The 21,034-nt window shown below is 49.1% G+C and overlaps 1 protein-coding gene across 1 annotated transcript in view; it reads right to left on the bottom strand.

Moving 5' to 3' along the window:
• The window catches only part of LMCD1 (LIM and cysteine rich domains 1), a 58,509-nt gene that overhangs the window by 12,047 nt on the left and 25,428 nt on the right, over positions 1-21,034 (bottom strand). Inside the window, exons 2-4 of the mRNA XM_036099883.2 lie at positions 17,253-17,341; positions 11,155-11,410; positions 4,217-4,546 (exon numbers count right to left, since the gene is read on the bottom strand). Of these exons, the coding sequence (XP_035955776.1) occupies positions 4,217-4,546; positions 11,155-11,410; positions 17,253-17,341 (675 nt within the window). The remainder of the gene's footprint in view (positions 1-4,216; positions 4,547-11,154; positions 11,411-17,252; positions 17,342-21,034) is intronic.

The raw sequence follows: 21,034 nt of genomic DNA on the forward strand, positions 1-21,034 counted from the left end.
GCTGGACTCAGATCTGAATAACCCCAAAGGCCCAGCCACACGGGGGAGTTGGGCTCAGAGGGTGCTGTTCCCCCCAGCCGCCTGACCCACCCACTGTTCTCAGTGGCCTCACCCCTAACTCAGCCCCTGGGGCATTTCCACATGGGCAATTTGGAAAAGGCTTCTGGCAATAGCGTTCCTCGGGTCTGGATAACCCTTTCCTCTGAGCACATTTTGGTGGAGGGGCTTGGTGAGGAGGACTCCAGGGTCTGACTCAGCTGTTGCTGGCTTCAGGCCCCTCCCAAGCTGTCTGAGGAAGGACACCACGGTAACAGGCGGACAGCAGCTTGACGGAGCCAAGCGTGTTCACTGGAGAACCGCCTGCCGTGTAGGCTGACTGCAGTGCGGAGGAAAGGGGGCTTGTGGCCTCAGGCTGCTGAGTAGTGTGGTTGCGTGGGGTATAAAGCAGTGTATAAAGCAGTTCTGGGTTTCCAGAACTCCCCATGGACCATTCAGTGGGGAATGGGGAATGGGAGAGTGCTGTGCAGTGTCCTCAAAGCTGGACTCCCTAAGCCAGGAGGCCAAATACATCTAGAAAATGCCTGTGTTGTCATCTCTTCGATCCTCACCATATGCCAGTTTGGCGATATCATTTTTCCTGAGCTTATATATAAAATTATTTTTATACTCTTTAGCAGTGGTTCTCAAAGGGTGGCCCCCAGACCAGCGCCAGCATCGACCTGGGTGCTCAGTAGAAAAGCTGAGTCTCTGGCCCCACCTGCCCCTACTAAGCAGGGAGCTCTGGGGTGGGGCCCAGCCCTCTGGATTTTAACCAGCCTTCTGGGTGATTTAAGTTTGAGAACCATTGCCACAGCCTACCAGAGGCTCTCAGAAAATCCTACCACAAAGAAACCCATGTAGTTTTGGTCACTCTCATGTCTCCTAAACTTACATGGCCATGTAACCCCTTTATGGCCTAATATCCATTGGTTTTCCAAGGAACAAGCTTTGGGCAACAGGAAAGATGGACTTGGGGTCTGACAGGTTGGTTCAAATCCCACAGCTTTTCTTTTTAAGTTCTTGGGTGGTTGGGAGCTTTAAATCAGATACTCTAGTGCTTAGCGCTACCCTTGATTCAGAGAAAGCCTGCCACACATAGCTGCTAACGATAGTAATAATGATCATTCTTTGGATGATAAACCATACTATGTCACCAATATAGTTCTAGGAAAATAGGTTTCATGTGTCCTTCCTTTTGCTTCCATTTTTTTCCCCTAAATCACTGCTTGGATTTGGGGTGTCAGTCTGAGTTCTACAATTTCCTCCCCACATCTGGGTTCTCAAATTGAACGCCCTAGCCACTTCTGGCAGAGTTCATTATCCTCATCAGGGGAGCAAAAATCAGGATTCCTGCCTGATGCCTGGCTCTGGTAAACTGTCCTACACTGCCCTTTTATGAGAAATAGAAGGCAAAGCACACAGGATGGCCAGCACCCATGTCCACTTAATGCGGCTACTCACTGGGCTAAGGCAGAGCAGTGCAGGGAGCATACATCCACAACTAAGTTTGGGGTTGCTGGGGACACACTATCTATATTCTATGTCTATCTAGCTGCCTTTATAGGATTTGCTCCCTGGATTCAAGGAGATAAACAGGGAGTTATAAATAAGAGCACCCAGCCTTTTTTCTTCCTGGAACAGATCATAAGCAGGGTTTTATAACTCTGCATCATGTAGTAGGACAAGTATCGGATCCAGGTTCTACTCCTTAGAAACTATGGGACCTTGGAAAAGTTACCTACCATCTCTGAATCTCTGATTCCACACCTGTAAAATGGGTTTGGTGAAATTCATCCCACTAGGCAATTGTGTGAATTAAACAAAGACCTTGAAAGAGTGGGCAGGTATCTGGCACAGAGCAGGTGCTTAATAAATGTGAACTTGAATCCCATCATCCTCCTGGGCAATATGGCCATCTAGATTGTCTCCATCGTTCGAGGCTCTATTTAGTTAGAACACTCACTTATTCATCCATTTGTTCATTCATTCCTGGTTCACGTATTTATTGAGCACCTACTATCTCTATCAGTGGCATCTGCTGAAGATACAGAGATGAAAAAGACAAGCCAGCAGCACCTGGAGGTGACATAAATACATGACATACAGACCTGAATCCACTGATTACATGACTAATTATCTAAGCAAGATTGGGGTTAGGGTAAGGAAGGAGAAGGCCATCTTCCCCAGCCAGCCCAGCCCAACCAATACTGGCTTCCTTCAAATTCCCCGTTCATTGTCTGATCTTGTTGTTTATATACTTCCAAACTGTCACAACTACTTCCTAAAGTTGACGGTAGGCAGAGACCCAGCATCTCAGGCCACCTTTGCCCCACTTCCCTGCTGTGCAAATATGTGGGGCTGAGTAGAGGATAAAATACGTTCTCAGATCAGCATCTCTCTCCTGGGAATGGCAATTGGGAAGTGTCACAATGACTTAAAGAGATCGCCCTCCAACTTGGAATTAGGTGGTATTTATGCTTTAAGGACCGATGACTATTTGGATAGAGAGCTGGATGGAGAAGAGACTAATTTATGAAACATGGTAACTGATCTAAATTTTTTTTAAGTTGCTGGGACATGTATTCTTCCTGAAAAAATAGGTCTTTTCAACATATTTCCAAATTTGTGGTAGGGAAAATAGGTTTTGTTTTTTGTCTTAAAGTTCTCAGATTAGGGGCGCCTGGGTGGCTCAGTCAGTTAAGCGTCTGAGGTCGTGATCTTGGTTGGGGTCCTCGATCAAGTCCCCCATCGGGCTCCCTACTCAGTGGGGAGTCTGCTTCTGCCTCTCCCTCTGCCTCATCCCCCCCTGCCCTCTCCCCCCGCTGCTTGTGCTCTGTCTCTCTCAAATAAATAAATAAATAAAATCTTAAAAAAAAAAAGTTCTCAGATTAACAGTGTGAGGCCATAGTTCACTGGATGGCAATCCCAGATGAATGGGCCAACACATGGAGATTGGACGTACAGGATGAAGGTTTTGGATGACAAGTTTGAGTCACTGCAGGGAAGAAGGAGCCCGGCCCTCTCTGAATGTAGTGACAGCATCATTGGGGCTGGGATGTCTGGCTCACACAGGTGCCTGCCAGTCTGTTAGCAGCAAGGCAGGTAATTTGCTTGAGGGCTCCCTGTATTGGGACATTTATCTCCAAATCCCAAATAGAGGCAGTTGAGGCCAGTTGGCTGATAGGGGCAGAGGGCAAAAGGTAGAAGGGGGCCAGAGGCCAGGAAACAGTAAACACCAGTCCTTGGTGGCACCTGCCTCAAGCTAGTCCTCTTACCTCCTGTGGGGCAGATTCAGGCAAACCAATCCATGAGACACTCTGGCTTCTGCAATTTTTCTCAAACAGCCCCCAGGAGCTCACTCCTTTACGGCATATCTTCTACACGCTACTCGAGGACACTACCAAAGCACAGCTCAGATCCTGTGATGCCTCCCACCGACAGCCTGCCACAGCTCCCCATGGCCCTCAGAGGGATGTCCAATATCCCTGCTATTTTCCTATGTGGGGACAGGGTCTTCTGCCTGTTTGATTTCCTGGGGCTTGGCGGAGAGTACAGGCTAGTCAATACTCAAGGGACGAATGGATGGCTTGCCGCTTTAGGAAGCGTGCCCCTGCTGACCTGGCCAGCCTCGTGTCCCCACGCCCCCTAGCACACCGTGCTTTCAGTCACATGGGACTCTGCTCAGGCCTCTGGCTCCACCGTGCTCTCTGGAACTTTTGTACATGCTCATCTCTATAAGGCGGCACAGGGCTTCCCTGCCAAGCCTGAAGACTTGGATGCATCCTGGTTATTCTTTCCAGGCCAGGCTGGGCCCCAGCTCCTCCTCCAAGCCGACCCTCACCCCAGCCTCACCGATGCCCTTTCTCTAAGCTGTGACAGTTTGGTAGTCTGGGACCTCCGCTGGACGATGAGCCTCACCGATGCCCTTTCTCTAAGCTGTGACAGTTTGGTAGTCTGGGACCTCCCCTGGACGATAAGCCTCTCAAGCACGGTGATCGTGTGTGATTTTCCGCAAACAGCGCCTGGCCCAGAGTAAATGAGCACCGCATAGCTGCTGGCGGGATGAACACGTGAATGGATGCATGAATGAGGGGAAGAGCCTGGAGCTGGGGCCCCAACCGCGCAAGCCCCGAGCCTGGTGGTTTCAGCCACACCGGGAGGCCGGGGAGAGACTTACGTATTCTTTGGATAGGTCGCCGATGCTGCCGTTGGTGGTTGGGGCCGTGGTCTCCATGCCCTCTGGCTTTTCCGGCTGCTTCCCCTCCTCCTTGGGCAAGCCCCCCTGCCCAGGGAGGGCCACCTCTCCCACGCCCAGCGCCTCGCTCTTGTACTGCTTGACAAATTCTTCCATCACTTTCACCTCATTCTCCAGAAGTCCACGGCAGCGAGAGGGGTCCTGGTCGTAGATGGGGAGCTGGTGCATGAGCTGGCGGCGGCGGTAATAGGCACCCTCGGTGCCTGTCACTGGCTGCTTCTCCTTCGGGATGAGCTCCATGTACTGCAGGCCCTAGTGGGGAGGAGATAAAGCAACTGTGATTTGCAGGCACCCACGCAGAGATCTGGAATGGGCGAAGTTTCCAGCTTCTTCGGGTTTTCTGCAGAACCTGAGGACGGTCAAGGCCGCGATGTTGTGAATCTGGCAACACCCCAGAGAGGCCTAAATAAGTTTCTGGATGAGAATGGTGTACTTTAAGTCAGTGTTCATTTTAGATTCACGGACTTTGAGATACAGGTTTTGTTTCCTTCAACACTGAACATTTTTACTTCACTCACCTCATGGCAATGCTCCTAATTAAAAAAAAAAAAGTCAATCTAGCTTAAAATTGCTTTTCTTAGAAAAGTATAATTAAATCATTATAGGCATAAGGTATTTCATGGTTTATTAATTTAAAAACAGGCAAAGGCACCTTCTAATAGAATGAATTGACAAGGTCTCAAGGTAACATTTCCACATCAGTATGACTGGTAACCATCTGAATATTAATATGTCCATAGATAACTGTCCAATTTGGCTTTTTTTTTTTTTTTTTTTTAAGTGAACAGTAATCTTATACTTGGGTGGCTGCCAGGGATGGGGAGATTAGGGGGAGATAAAGGTCAAGGCCAGACAGCATGAGAAAGTGTGAAAGGCAAATTGTTTTCCTTGACAACTGTTCTTGGCGTCTGGGCTTGCCCCTGACTGTGACCCTGACACCCCCAGTAGGTTGCTTGATTCCCACTGCCCAGGTGGCTGTTTCCATATTAACCCTCTTGGAACCTGCCTGCCCCATATCACATCACTTGGGGCTCGACTCATTTTGGAACTGAATTGTGTGAATCAACATGGAAAGTCATATAGCAATTCATAATGACACCGCCTTGTTGTTGCCTGATGTTGGGGAGTAGGGGTGAGGAAGTGGAGGGAGGGGTGTACTAGTCCAGAGCCTGGTTTGCTGAGTTTCATAATAAATGCATTCTGGATGAGAGCAGTTTTGGAGAAGGGAGAGGCAGGTGACCCGCGTTCCCATGGGACTCATGAAGCGAGCGACAGCTGTGGATGCCCCCTAGGGGGCTCCGTCCTAGATCCTGGAACATCTGGCTGAGGCTTCTTCTGGCTCTGTGGGCTCATGGCATACCCTGTTACTATCCCTTCATCTGCAGAGTCCCCAGCACTTTTCCAGGTGCTTTGCCAGATACAGGAGATGGCCTAGGTGGTGGACAGAGTCCTGGGGTGTCAGAAAATGTGGGGTTGTAGCTCCTGCCCTGCTGTTGTTCTCTGTGTAAGACTGAGAAAGCACCCAGACCCCCTGGGCCTCAGTTTCATCATTTGCAAAGTTTGGGGTAGACAGACTGCATGATCTTCAGGGTCCTGACCCCTGTGAGAATTCTGTGGTGACCTCACTCAGTCCTTACCTCAACTATGAGAGAGAAGCGGTAGCACCGACCCGAGTCTACAGGTCAGGAAAGTGGCTCAAGGAGTCCATGGATTCTGGTTGGCCCAAGAGGCCAAGACCCTGAGCCCCCACACATGGAAGAACAAGAAGCACAAGGGGGCCACTCAGCTGACTGTGTGTCTGGAAAGGGCTGAGTCCTAACTCTGTCTGGGGAAGGCAGGGGGGATGTGGTTTTTCTCCGGGTCAGTATGAAATTGCAGGGGGCTTCCAACACGAACATTCCAGGCAGGTAGGTGTGAAGAATCTAGTCTCACACTTTGGAGTGCTTAAGAATCACTGGATGACATTGTGACTCTGATTTAGGAGTCTGTGAGGGGCCTAGAAGTGAGCACTTTTGCAGGTCCTCCTGGGTGTGAAGCCGGACATCTGAGGATTGGGGCCTCTCTGGGGACAGTGGGTGGCGGGACAGGATGTGACCCTCAGAGGACAGGGAAAGCAGCAGACCAGCAGCCTACAGGCTGGGGCAGGGCACAGGGCCCTGGGGAGACGGGTTAAGGCCAACAAGACGGGCTGTGGGGGGCAAATACCTACCACAGCCATTCCAATTTTGTGCTGGGGCCTGCCCTGCTCCCAGGATCTAAGGAGGGATTTTGGAGAAGTAGAAACAAGAGCATTGCTCACTGTGCCAGAATGGGCACCCAGACTCGGCCATCATCTCATTCATTCCAAGTGCTGAAGCAGTTCCAGTTGCATGGCTGATGGAGCTCATGGGAGCGGAGCGTAACCTCTTCTCCTACAAAGGCTGCTGACCCCCCCAGGTTGAGTGGTTGAAGGCATGGTGGTGCCTATGATCCGGGCACCCTTCTAGGTGCCTGACCCATGCTAACCCATCTAATTCTCACAGAACCCCTAGGAGGAAGGAATTAATATTACCCCTCGAAACACTGAGGCACAGAGAAGGAATCTCCTGAAGCTCCCACGACGCGTCTGTAGTCGAGACAGTTTGGTACTCAGCAGCTTGGGTCTCAACCATGTGTCTATGACTTCTCTAGAAGATGAATGATTTGCCAAGAGAAAACGATTTCCTCCAATCTCTAAGGGAATTTCCTTTGGTCTTGGGCAGGGTGAGGAGGCTGTGTAAGCACTGCTTAGGGCCACCATCCCCCAGTCCCTGGATACGTCTGTGACTCCGCCTTCAACAGCAGGTATCCCTCCCTGTTCTGCGTTACAATAAACACTGCGGTAGAAGTCCTGCAGCAGTGGCTCTCTGCAGGTGCTGGCCACCTGCTTGTCGATCCTGCATTCAGTGTCCTTTCCTGGCTCTGTCCTGGCCACAGGTGTTTGTGGCCCGCAGAGTTAAAGGATTCCTGGGCAGGGCCCTGGAGACAGGGAGTGTTCCTTCCCCAGGAACCCAGTGTTCCTGTCGCAGCTCAAAGCCCCAGCTGGGCAGCGCAGCATCCCGCTGCCCCTGGCGTGTGTTCTGTGATGGCTGGCCCCGCCTGGCTTGCCTTGTCTGGCTGGCCCTGTCTGGCTGGCCCCAGCAGCCGATTGACACACCTGCGGCAGACTCTGCTCACTGACCCCGGGGAGGGTAACAGAGTCTGCCGTTCAGACAACCACATTGGTTGGCGTGGGCTTGGGAAGGGGATGATGGGGACAGAGGGCTGGGTCAGAGTCAGCTGCCTGTGCTGCTCAGAGCTTGTAAGAGAATCTCTCAGGAATCTCTCCAGGAAGCTGATTAAGGTCATGTTCCCCAAACCTTTAGCAAGAAGCCTTTTCTCGGAGCAGCTGGAAAGGTTGGCTTAGGTTTCAAGTTTTTCACGAGGACTTTTCTGAGTCATTTGGTGCTCTGCTGTCTGGCTGGGACATCCTGGGTGAACAGGTTCCCAGAATCGGGCTTTATCAGGAGAGGAATCAAAGGGCAGAGAGAAAAGTGGGAAAGAAAGGTGCTTTATTCCCAGGGTTGGGCAGTAGAAAGGGCATGGACTCTGGAATCGGAAGACCTGATCCTGCCTATTCTTTCTGCTTCTCCAGCTGTCAGGCAAGGACGGTCAGTGGGCTTCATGGTACATGTCAATCCTAGTCAATAGTGGCTACTCGGAGTGCTGTATTGAGGAGGATTCTGAGGCCCAATGAGGGCTCTGTGAGAGACAGTGCCCTGACTGACCAGCAGTGTTTGCCATGGGTATGGGAGTACAGGATGAGGTATGAGTGCCACAGCTGCGGAGCCTCCTCAAAAGCCTCTGTTTGCTCCCCTGTAAAATGGGGTTATTATGCACGTAGGGAGTGGTGAGGTGTTGATGATATATCTGTCTGTCTGTCTGTCTATCTATCCATCCATCCAGAATGCTCAATGGATGCTGGTTCCCTTCATCTTTTCCTCCTTGCCTCCTCCCAAATCCTGGATAGCCTTCAAACATTTGCCCAAGTCCCTCCCTATTCTTAGAAATTCTTATTCCCTTAAAAGTGCTAATCCAAGATACCTGCTTCTTTCTGCCTCTCCTCCTACCTGTCTGGTTCTCCTGGCCTGGCTTGGTAGGGAAGAGCCTAAGCTTTGGAGTGAGGGAGGCCCGAGTCCAAGGCCTGGCTCTGCCATTTAAGCCAGCTATGGGACAGTTGGCTAGTTGTGTCACTTCTTGGAGCCTCAGCATCCCCCTCTGTGGATAAGTGTAGTCATAGTCCATCCCTAACAGTGTTGGAAAATTAGATGAGACCATGCATGTACAGCTCTTAGCATAGTGCTTGGCACAGGTAAGTACTCAATAAATATTAGCCATTAGGTTTATTGTGACTAGTCTTCAAAGGCTTAAGAATTTTTCCGTTTTTCATTCTGGTTGGGAAGGATGACAGCAAGATCCAGTCCCATTTCCAAAATATAATCAGTCCTGATCACTTGGTAATTAAAAAAAACGTTGGGAGGGTGAATGGGAAGAGAGAACTGTCCAATCTCAGAAAGGCAACTTGCTCAGGCAGGCCAGATGGGGGGCAGACAGAGGGCCCTTTATACCATGTGGTTTTATGAGCCAGCATTAATCACAGCCTGACGATGCCTTCCTCTGGTTAGTCTGGGGCCGAAGCGCTTGGGGTTTTCACCAGCCAGTTCCTGACGCCCACAGCCAGCTCTTTTACGAGCTGCTTGCTTTAGTTTCCACTGACATCTTGGAGACCTGCTTGATGGCTTACCCAGACCTGGGCGCTGGAGGCAGACCCGCATGCAGAGCCGCCCAGCGTGTCCCGGCACTGCTGTTGTTGGACGTCACCCTCTGTGGCCCGGATATGCCCCTCCAACTGGCGAAGTCCAATTAACCATGCTGTGTTTCCTTACACGTAAAATAATTCCTATTTCACAGGGTGGCTGAGCTCACAAATGCTGACATATTCTTTTAAAATATGTCTTCAAAAAATATAGCTTTTAAAAAAGCATCTTGCCAATCTCCACTTGATCTAGAAGGGAGTCCCCCCTCCTTTCCCCCACTTAAGCTACAGCCTAGAACTGTGCTGCTCAGACTCTCTATGGTGAAGGATCAGTTTTTTTTGTTTGTTTGTTTGATTTTTCCACCTATTGTAGAATGATTTGTGGGCTCACTGCATGAGATGAGAATGTAGCTCATGCCACATTGAGATTTCCACGTGAGTCTGACCACAGTGGAATTCTCTTCAGTGAGAGGAGGTCTCTGATCACATGCCTGGATGCCAATTGCTACTAAATTTCCCCAGCATTTCTTCTCAATTTCTGTACCTCTCGTTGTGGGCCAATCACAGGATTTTGTGGCAGTGTCAGTCCATGGACCACATGTGGCCAGAAGGGTGATATAGCACAAATACTCATCAAACCTACTATGTGTCCTGCATGGTGCAAGGTGCTGGATAGGATGGTGCACAGGACAGGCATGGTGTCTGCCCTTGTGGGCCTCGTTTCACTCTAGTGAGAGAGATGATAACTAAGCAAAGGTGCACATAAGATAACTATACCTTGCAATCAGAGCTTCTAAAGAAACACTGGAGAACTGAGAGAGAAAAAATGTAGCTGGAGGGTAGGTGGCATCTGCTGTAGATTGGGTGGTTAGGGAAAGCCTGTCTGGGACCTGACTGTCAGAAAGACCCAGCCATGCAAAGAGCAGGAAAAGGATATTTCAAGTAGAGGGAACAGCAAGTGCAAAGTCCCTGAGGAGGGCAAAAGCCTAGAGCGTTCCAGAGCAGGAAAGAGGAAGGTCAGGGCACTGTAAGGTAATGAGTGAGGGGTCATAGCCGGAGCTGTGGGAGGAGCCTGTGGGGATATGACCATGTAGGACTCTGAAGTCTCTCCTTTTTCCCCAGAAGAGATTTAATTAAAATGCCAGGCTTGCATCTCTAAAACTGTAGGACCTTTTTAATCTCATTGACTTGTGGAAATCACCTAGGCCCTTGCTATTCCAGGTGAGGTCTGGGGGCCAGCAGGATCGGCATCACCTGGGAGAGTGTCAGGAGCGCAGAGTCTCAGGACCAGCCCCAAGCTTACTGGATGTATTTCAGCAAGCTGTCCAGATGATGTATATGCTTGCTGAAATTTGAGGGGCACTGGTCTGGTCTGCTGGGTCTTGAAGGTGGCTGCATGTGGGATTACCTAAGGAGTTAAATGCCCATGTCTGGTGATGGCGATCCTGCAATCTAGAGCTTCTGATTTAATGGTCTGGGCTGAGGCCTGTGCATGGGGACTTGTTATGGGTCTTTGTAGTTGGGTGGCCAGGGTGTGACCTTGTCCTTCTCTGGGTGCCTCTTCCCCGGGGTTGTGTAAAGCTAGTTTGGTTCTCCCTTCCAAGCCCAAGAGGCCTCTGCTGTTGGAGAGGGGAAAGAACTGTTTCTCTGCTCCCCCACAGGTGTGCAATGGGTATATCCCAGGCCACTTTGAGGGGAAATGAACATCTCACACATGAAGACAAGCACTCTGAGAGTTTGGAATGATAAACCATCCTTTGTTCAGAAGTGGGGAGCCCATAAGGAACCATGGACGACCCTGGACTAGAGCTGGAAGGGCCTTGGAATTCATAGAGACACTTTTATCCATTTCATGGATGAGGAAAACCGAGGCCCAGGGAATTTTCACTTCAAGATCACATAGCGAGGCAGGAGCAGGTTCAGAACTAGAGCTATTCCTATCATTTCTATAATCTCGCCCTCTTCTGACCTTATCTTTGACATTCAGGCATGACAAACATGTACAAGGATAGGAAAACAACCACTTGGTTGGAGGAAGCTGCCTTACCAGTTTCTGGGTGACTCCAGGAGGGGCCCACTCATAGGTGATGGTGTCAAAGGTGGGATCTTTCCCAGTGGCAATGGGATTGGTCATGATCATCCGATTCCTCTTATAAATCCGGATGCCGTCCCCGCCTTTCACCCGGGCCGTGAGGGTGGAATACTTGGAGTCCATCAGCAAGCGGCCAATTTTCCGATCGTCTTCCAGCTCAGAGCTGAAGCAGTGGTCTTCGTGGCTGCATTTGCATGACTTGCATATTTTCCTGGGGTGGGAGGTTAATTGGGACATGTGAGATCAACCTCCAGAGAAGAAGAGCAGAGTCTCCTGCTGGTAGCATCTGCCTTTTTGAAAGCAAGTTCAAGGTTCGACTTTAGTAACTTGTAAGGGTTGGCAGCAAGACAAATGGTAACCTGAGATCAAAAGGCCTCTGGGATTGGGAACTGCATTTGGGAGACTATCAGTCTATCTGTGGGGAATGTGGGATGTGACTTTTGCTGGTAAAAAGAACAGCACATTTTTACTCACTTTGGGTGTGACAGCAAAGGCTGTTTCATTCATTAGAGATGCTCGAAAGCAGGAGTCTTTATGACCTGTGGGCTGAACCCGGCCCACAACCTCCTTGTGTAAATAATGTTTTATTGGAACACAGCCATGCTCATTCACTTATATATTGTCTGTGGATGCATTTGGGCTACAAGGGCAGACTTGAATAATTGCAACAGAGACTGTGTGACCCACAGAGCCTAAAATATCCACGATCTGGTCCTTTGTAAAAAAAAAAAAAGAAAAAAAATCACTGACCTCTGCTCTAAGGAATTATTGAAATTATCTCCCAAGATTCATGAGCCTTGGAACTTCAGCAGCTTTCAACTCTTTAGCAACCATAGTGAAGTTAGAATACAGCTGAAAATTTTCTTCAAGGAATGGGTGGATAGGACCCAGGGGGGAAGGGAATGAGCTCAGAAAACCCCGTGGGCTGGAGAGATTGATGTTCACTGGCAAGGCTTTGTGGTGAGGCTGAGAGAAGGAAAAGCATCCTGGGGAAGCGTCACATTCACTCGAAAGCCTGATGCTTCTGTCTGACAATTAAAAACTAAAGCATCTGGCTGCTTTGTGCCATGCTGTTAAGGTTTCAAAATCCAGAGTGTTCCCGGTATAGAGGAAAGCCGCTTCCCTCCCTTTCCGGCCTGACACCTGAGTCCTGCTGTATCTCAGCTGCTCTCACGCATGAGATTTGAGAACTTGTTAAGTAAAGTGAGCAACGTCAAGACCTGCAACAGGGGTGAGGCAGGACCGAGCAGGAGAGATGCCACCGCAGTAGCAGGAGTGCCTCACAGCCAGGCGTGCCTGAAGGAATCCTCCTTTTTTTCCATCAGTAGTTTTTCTTTTTAAGATTTTTTAATTTATTCATTTGACAGAGAGAGAGAGAGAGAGAGAGAGAGTGGCAGGCAGTGGAGAAGGAGACTCCCCGCGGAGCAGGGAGCCTGATGCGGGGCTCGATCCCAGGATCCCGGGATCATGACCTGAGCCGAAGGCAGACGCTTAACTGACTGAGCCACCCAGGTGTCCCTTCCATCAGTAGTTCTAAACTAAGGTCACACCCCCAGGAGGCAAGTGGCAACGTCTGAAGATACTTTTGACTGTCACTGTCATAATGGGGTGCTCCTAGCTTCTATAGGGTAGAGGCCAGGGATGCTGCTAAACATCCGTAATACAGAGGACAGCCCCCTCCACAACAAAGAATTATCCTGTCCAAAATGTCAATAGTGCTGAGGTTGAGAAACCCTTGTCTAATGAGGGACATCCCACTGCAACCTTCTAGGAGCCTACAGTTGGGGTGAGAGAGGGAGAGAAAATCAGATGGACACTGTAACAGAGAATAAGGTTGGGCCCTGTGAGGGCTGCATATGCTCTGGGGTGGTTCTGCTGGTCTGGACCAGTTCCCCCCAGCCTGTAAGTATGGGGCACGTGGAAAAAGGCTCAGGGTGATAAGTGTGGGAGACAGAGGGTTACAGAAAGTTAGACATATTTCTCCAGTGCAAGGCTGATTCTTGTTTTTAATGCACTGATGTACAGTGTGACTTTAAGGCGGGGAGAATGCAGCATTTCCAATGTTCTCTGAAGAGAAGCTTGCAGTCCAAGTTCACATGCAGTGGGCTACAATTTGAGAAATGGTAAAATCGATGATCTCAAGGATAATTCCAGTACTTCAAAATGGAATATGACCCTGAAGATGATGCAGGGCAAAAACAAGAAGTCTTTTCTTTTTGTTCTCATAAGAAGGGGTTGCTCATTTTACAGAATTGGGGCACTTTATTCATAATAAATATTCTCTTGCCTCTCCCTTTTATGAGCCAGGCATGAAGGAGACTGTTTCTCTAGGGTAGGGGGTAGCACCACTGGTCTACACGTGGGGAGTGACAGCAGCAGAGGAGGAAGTGGAAGGAGGAAGAGGAAGGAAGTGAGGGAAAGCCTGGTGCCCCACGAGATCCTCTGAGCCCCAAGGCCTTCCATGCATGGAGCTGGGTGGGGAAGCTGCCATTTGCTTTTTTGGTTAATGAGACTCTCAGGATGCTATTAGAGATGTAGCGAATGCAAAACAGTTTGAAATGGAAAATGCTGACGGATATGAGATATTCTCTGAAACTGTGTCAATGTTCTTTCTCCCTTTATTCATACCATCGTGTTGCCAGGCACTGTTGCTGCGGTTCTATAGAAGAAGAAGATACCCCTTAGACCAACTCCACTCCTTCCAGGCACCCAGACTGAAGGGGACACAGACACACCCAGAAAGAGCCTCAGCGGTATTAAAATGGCTATTTCTACAGTCTGTCCTGGGCTACCTGCAATGCTGGAAAAGGCAAAGCCTTGGACTCTAAGCTCAGCCTGAACACTAGCCCAACACAGCCCATGGTCAAGTTTCTTATCTGACAGTGAGATAGTTACATCAGGAGTTGGCATACTACATTCCATTGGCTGAGTCTGGCCCATCCCCTATTTTTGTACAGCCTGTGAAGTAAGAAAAGTTTTTACATTGTGACATGGTCGGAAAAAAAAATCAAAAGAAGGTTACTGACACAGGAAAATGATATGAAATTTGAATTTCAGTGTCCTGAAATAGAGATTTATGGGAACATAATCACATTCATTCATTTACATATTGCCTATGGATGGTTTCACGCTACGAGGGCCAAGTTGACTAGTTGTGCCAGAGACCATATGGCCTGCCAAACTGAAAATGTTTACGAACAGGCTGTTTACAGAAAGGTAGCTGACCCTTGGTTTTCAAACTTTGCTGCACATCTAAATCACCTGGGGAGCTCGGTAGACTTGGAGATGCCCCACCCTTGCTCCAGCTAGTCAGATTCCATGGGTCCGAAGTGGGATCTGGGCAGGGGTACTTGTAATCCTGTTCAAAGGGGATCTGGATGCCCATCAAAGTGCCAGAATCCTTAGTCGGTGCCTTTCAGGAACTTAAGCAGCTCTGGTTGACTTTCTCTGGTCTCTCAAAAAGCACAGGAAGCCCAGCTCTTTGGGCAGAGTCATCTGTGAAGATCCACTGCCCCGGGGAGAAGAGGCAGAGCTAACACTGGCCAGCTACACCAGCATGGAGACAGGACCTCCTCAGAGGGGGTGCCGCAATGAGGATGCTGGGAGAATCCAAAGAACAACCCCGAAGAATGTGAAAATGGGTGATCTGAAGAGCCAGTGGTCTGTCTCCCATTTGTCATACCATGTCCCCTGCTTCCCTCAGGGGTTCCCTGGGGCTCTTCTCCACTCACTGAAGTCAGTGTGCATTAAAAAAAAAAGCGATTAGGATTATGATAATATAAAAAAAAGAATCTCTGCCTGCAAGGAAGAGACCTTCTGGCTCTCTCTGAAAAGTCTGGAGTCCTGGACGTGTGTGTCCCCCTGCCCTGAAGGGTGGGTCAGCCTCCTGAGGATAGCTCAGAAGGCCAGGGAACCTGACATGTCCATCAGGGAAGCAGGAAGCTGCAGACCGCCAGGGAGCCTCCCCTTCTGTTTTCATGAAAGTCTGCTCTTGCCTTCTCTCTGTACCCTTCTCTCCAAGTAATTCTACCATCTGCCACTGATACTAATTACCATGCTAATTCTGCTAACCATGTCACTAGTTTGATTACAGACAGCTTGCCTGAAACTATGGATTGTAAAGCCAGAAGTGGAGCCTAGAGCACATGGGCTCCAACGTTCCCATTTTTCAGATAGGAAAGGTGAGGCTTACAGAAGGGAAGTGTTTTTTCAAGCTGAGTCAGCACATGAATTTGTCCTGTGATTATTAGTTGGGGGACTTGCTCATTAAAGCAGGCCGGCTGTCACTTGGGTCATTCAAATATCTTTCAAACTACTGAAAGTATGAGAACTGGAGCATAAAAATGCTTTCACGTGGTTTCCCCCCCTAAGTTTCTGGGACCTCCTGGCTCCAGTATGGCTTGAATTTAGGTCCCCGTTAAAGTTATTCCAACCAAAGACAACACTTGATATTTGGGACCCGAAGCTACAATCTGCATTTCTCAAGGATCAATTTACTTGATGTTCAAGTCCTTTGTAGAATGGCGGGGGAATGTGGGGATTAAAACCATGCTCACACTCCTGCTTATAGCCCAGAAGAATAGGGCCCAGAATTGCCATCCTGCCATAAACAGCTAGAAAACCAGACAAAATATGTTGAATGAACCTTTTCAGATGTCAGACAACAGGCAGCAAGAACTGATCCTTGAGAGGGGAAAACATTATTGAACTGAGTCGGTGGGTGCATTCAGGGAACATTACCCCCTGCCCTAAGGATTCTAAAAGGAGGTATCCCAGCTGTTTTTGGAGAGCTGATGAGGAGTCAGCATTTTTCTGTGACACCCTGATGGCAGATTCAGGACCAGGCGGCGAAAGCATAGGGAAGCTGACTCTGCTCAAGACCAGAAAGAGCTCGAGTGGCCAAAATAGATGTGTGGGGCATTCCCCCAATGGGGAGTGTGTTCGCTTTGGGAGGAATTTGTGTGGGGGATGGAGTGGGGTTTGGACGACCTTGAAGGTCCCCTGCATCCAGAAGACCACATGAGCTCCTGTGAGGTCGAGAACTGTCAGGGAACGGAGTTAAGGAACAGTCTTGTGCTTCAAAGGCTCACGACCCACAGTACTGCCGAGAGGTTGAGAGCATGGGGGTGGGGTTCACGAAGACCCAAGTTTGAATTCTGCCATGCACTGGATGTCTCCTGCTACCCACTCTCAGTTTTCTGACCTGAAAAATGGAGAAACTACTACCTACTGCTCAGGGTTACTTCAGCATTTAAATGTAAAAGACTTGGTTCAGCTCAATAAATGTTTTTGCAATTGCCATCTCACAATGGAAGTCAACAACTCTGAGACAAATACCTCTCAAATTTTGCTCCCCCAATGAGTGCCCAAGGAAACCCTCTGGCAGAAGAGACAAAAACTCCCTCTGTGCTCTCGTGCCCTACAGAGGTTAGCCTCTCTCTCCCAGGGCTACCAGGACAGTCACACAGGCTGTGCACTGCACACCTCCAGTGGGTGCCATCCATGTAGATGATGATGGCAGTAGCACCTGGGAATTGTGTGGTGGGGCGGCCCTACCTCTGGTTTTCAGAGTCCAGCTGGATCTTATGGCCCTCCCTTGTGTGTATGAATGCACCACAGCCTGGTTTTTAAGTCCTGTGGACACAGTGACTTTTATTTCGGGCCCAGGGGCACTCAGATCAAAACAGGGGCGATTACACAGTATGGGGAGATCAACCGCATGCACCAAGCCCCAGGATATAGCAATCCAGAGAGGACCAGGCACCGACTAACAACTGCTCACATCTTCCCAGTGCGGCCTTGGTGGGCTGAGCTTGGTGATCCTCGCCTCGAAATGGTGTGTGAAGCACTAAACTCCTTTCTCATCTTGGCTCCCAAGGGCTTCTCTGTCATTTCTGAATTAGGCAAAGCAGGAGTGCATTCACTCCAGACCAAGTCCTCCCTGAAATGCATGCATCTTAAGCAGTCCCAGCAGAGCAGAATGACCAGTGGTTCCCAGAAAGGACAGCCAAGAAATGAAAGCAGGCAGAGCCTCTCCTGACAAACTCTGTTACCTCCATGGATGTGGCTCGAAGCCGGCACACGTCCCCTTGCATTTCAAACAAGGCACACCTCTTGCTGACTGCTGCTGGCCCAGGGACATCTGGAAAAGGAGACAGAAAAGAGGGTGTTTTCCTTCCAAAAGTCTTGGACCGGGGATCGCTTGACCTCTAAAAGACTTGGCATGCCAGCAAAGGGATTGTGTGGGGTTCAAAGGGCTCGAGATGAATAAGCCATCAGTTACTGTTTACCAAGAATGGAGAAGACCAGCCGGGAAAGTGGTCATAGGGCTGGCAAGTGTGGAAGGGTGGGGCCCTTCCCAATAAAAATGGAATGAGGCGGGGGCTTTCGGTGCTGTTGCCAGCCAGCCACCAGGGCTCCATTGGAAACCCCCTGCTGTGAGGGATCATCTCCTCCTTCCTCCATATTCACCAGCTCCCCTGGTAGGTCCACTTGTCACTGGAATGGAATCTTCCAGCGAGTGCCTCCTCTCCCTCCTTTATTTGTGATTTATTGATAGGGTGTGATTAAACCAAAGCTACAGGCACAAACAAATGTTCATGTTGCCAAATGTTTATAGCTCAAAGCATAACTTAAATATTTTGCTAAAACACGGAAAACCAGGAGCATTTGAAGTCTGGTGGTCCTTTGGAAGGAAAACAACACACAGGACAGGTTTTATTCTTTGTCACCAGCTGTGCTGCTGCTGTGTTGAGACCCAGGTGGCTCTCCAATGGGGTCTTCAAATGAGCAGCCTCCGCGGGAAGCTTGCCAGAAACACAGCCCCTCAGGTCCTGCCCCAGACCTTCTGATTCAGAATATGCACTTCCATGAAATTCCAGGAGATTTGTATTACATTAAAATTGAAGAAGAAGGGGGTTAGTGTATGCATCTGCTGGCTGAGAAACTTACCTAGCTCTCCATTGGGGGTGGGGATGACTTGCTACAGTTAATGCACATGTATTACGGTTTTATCAAGAACAAGGCTTCATCAACTCGTAAGATAAAGGGATAAGCTCCTCATTCAACAGATTATTGATTCATCTAACCATTTATTTAGCATATGTCAGGCACAGGGATACATCATAGGACTCGGGTGTGCCCTAGAGGTACTCATAGACTAGAGGGAGATGAAGAAGCACATACTTATCACCTGCTTCTGGAAGGGGTAAGTTTGAGGCAGAGGAAGCTGCCTGTTATATAGCAGAAAGGCATGGACTTTGGAGCGTGGGAGACCTGGATTCCAAACCCAGCATCGTGACTCAACAGCCATCCTGGCCTTGGACACACTGGGCTTCAGTCTCCTTACTTGTCAAATGGGTACAAAGATAATGTATGTAAAGTGCCCACTCACACTGGGTACTAAAAACTGGTAGCTGGTGTTATTTTGCACACAGACTTTAGGCGCACAGAGGAAGGTGTGAATAAACCTGTACAGGAAGTCCAGGGAGGCTTCTTAGAGGAGGTGACTCTGGATGGGGGTTAGGCAGAATGAGCAGGCAGAAAAGGAGAAGGGAGAAAATGTGTAAGGGCAAAAAGATACGAGAGGACGTGATGGGTGGGATGTTGCAATCTGAGCATTACTCCTTTACTCTCTTTGCTTTTAAGTCAGGGAAAAACAAGCAGTGGAACCTGGGAGACTGTCCTCATCGTTACGGTTAGAATTTGAAGAAGTACATGAGAAGACACACTCATTCTTCACAATATTTCTTTTCTGTACCTCAGATCTTCCCACAGTGACACCTAGCTCCCCATCTCTCACTGGACAGCTGCTGTTCGCACCATGTCCTCTCGGACTGCGCTGTTCTCATACACATTCACAACTCTGCGGAGTAAGCGCCACGCTGCACACATTTGATAGAGAGCATGTTCACATTTGTGCCTGGTCAGTGCTAGCTTCTTGTTAACGAAGAAAAACAAGAAGATGCTCACCATCAACTCCTCGTCCGAAGCTGGGGAGCTTTCCTTCACAGGTAGAACTTTGTTCTCTAAAACCCTGGCATCGAACACCTTGCAAACCTCCACCTCTCACTGCTTCTGCCTCTTGTCACCTTGGATTCTACCAGTTGAAACACAGTGATCCTTTCACGCTTCATGTTTGAGTGATCCAATGGTTATTTTGGAAGGTATACAACTTATGAATAAGGCTTCATTGTTAGATCATTTTAGAAAGACCCAGAGGCAGCAAAGCCTGGAAACAGAAGAGCTATGTGGAAGCATTTCATAAGTGGCAAAGCACCCTGCGTGCGGGCATTGCTGTTCTTCTAATGAGTGGCTGATTTAACAGGCATCCTATAAGGGGATTAGTCCTGATGCTTGGCCGGAGAGCTGGGCTGCCGGCTCAGGGTTTGCTTAGAAATAGTGATGTGAGGCCGCAGAGCACAGCAGAGCACGGCCCGTGGGGCAGGGCACTGACTCTGTGGTGCGGGCTCTGACATTTATTAGCTGTGCAGCTAGAGGCAACTCATTTCCTCCCCCAGCCTAAGTTGCTCCTCTGTAAGATGAGAAAACTGGCCTGGATCGAGACTGCCAGAATCCTGTTCCACAGAATCCTCATTCTGTGAGATGTTGCAAAGGGGTCGTTGATGGCTGGGGTGGGAACGATTACATGATCAAATAAAAATGGTGGACACTGGATGTGACATGGCTTTCGGAGCCTCTGAGGTGCTAGCCCAGCTCTTTCAAGTGGAGAGGTCCAGGCTTTGGGGTCACAAGGTCTGGATTTTTAGACCTAAATTTGTTCCTTTCTTCTGCTGGACTTGGGCAAGTGACTGGACTTGCAGAGTCTCCAGTTTCTCCCTCTGGGTCGTGGAGATAGTAAGAACCAACGTGCGTAGCGGAGCTACTTGGAAGGTTAAATGGTTTGCTACAAGGAAAGGGCTTGGCATGCACATATTATGCACTGGACGTTTGTTCTCCTTGTCAGCAACCCTTGTGTAAATGGTCTGAGAGACCCTGAATCAGATGTTCTAAAAAAAAAAAAAAAATTCCTTTTCCAGTTTCAGAATCCTAGGGAACTTCAGAGGAACTACTTTCTAACTCCACACCTCATATACTTTCTTACTGTCGCCTTTGCTTCGTGTAAGTGTTGCCTCTCTGACTAAGTGCAGGAAGCAGAGAGTTGGCCTTAGCCTCCATCCTGCTAGTGGGACAGTTTCCATGGCGACAGAAATCCGTGGGAGAGAAAAATAAATGGCCTTGCAAGGAAGAAGCAGATTTGGGCCATCAGGCCACACTTGCAGCCAGTTTCCTGGCCGACTGCTTAACACAATAAATAGCCATTTGTCCCCTGCATGTCATTCATCCAGGAGCCAGACAGACCCGGCTGTGTCAGACACGGAAAATGATGATCCTGTTTATTGAGAAGAGGAAAACATCAACCAGAAGCAGTGTTTCAGACAAGATATTCTGGTTTATAAACAGTAGGTTTCTCTGATGTGGACTCTGTCTCGGATGAAAGATGGTGTAGTGGCGGCTCACAGTGGCTCACAGTAGCTGAAAACAGAAGAGCTTAAAAGGAGCCATCACTTTAAAATAATGGGTTCCTGGAATGTAGCATCTATTCTATCATTTTTCCTGAGGGGAGATAACCTGTTTTGACAATTTTCTTTGGCTTGGGAGAGTAGGATGTTGTGGAACTGAATCGCATCAGGAACTTAAAAGGTCTTAGCTCAGGCCAGGAGCCCTGGGGACGCAAGGGCTGGGGAGCAACAGGGCCTCCTCCCCCCTTTGATCATCTCCTTCAGGTGAACCCCCAGGGGAAGTCTTACAGGGGGGAAAATGTCACCAAGAACAA

This window comes from Halichoerus grypus, chromosome 1, assembly GCF_964656455.1.
Source record: "Halichoerus grypus chromosome 1, mHalGry1.hap1.1, whole genome shotgun sequence".
NCBI classification, from domain to species: domain Eukaryota; kingdom Metazoa; phylum Chordata; class Mammalia; order Carnivora; family Phocidae; genus Halichoerus; species Halichoerus grypus.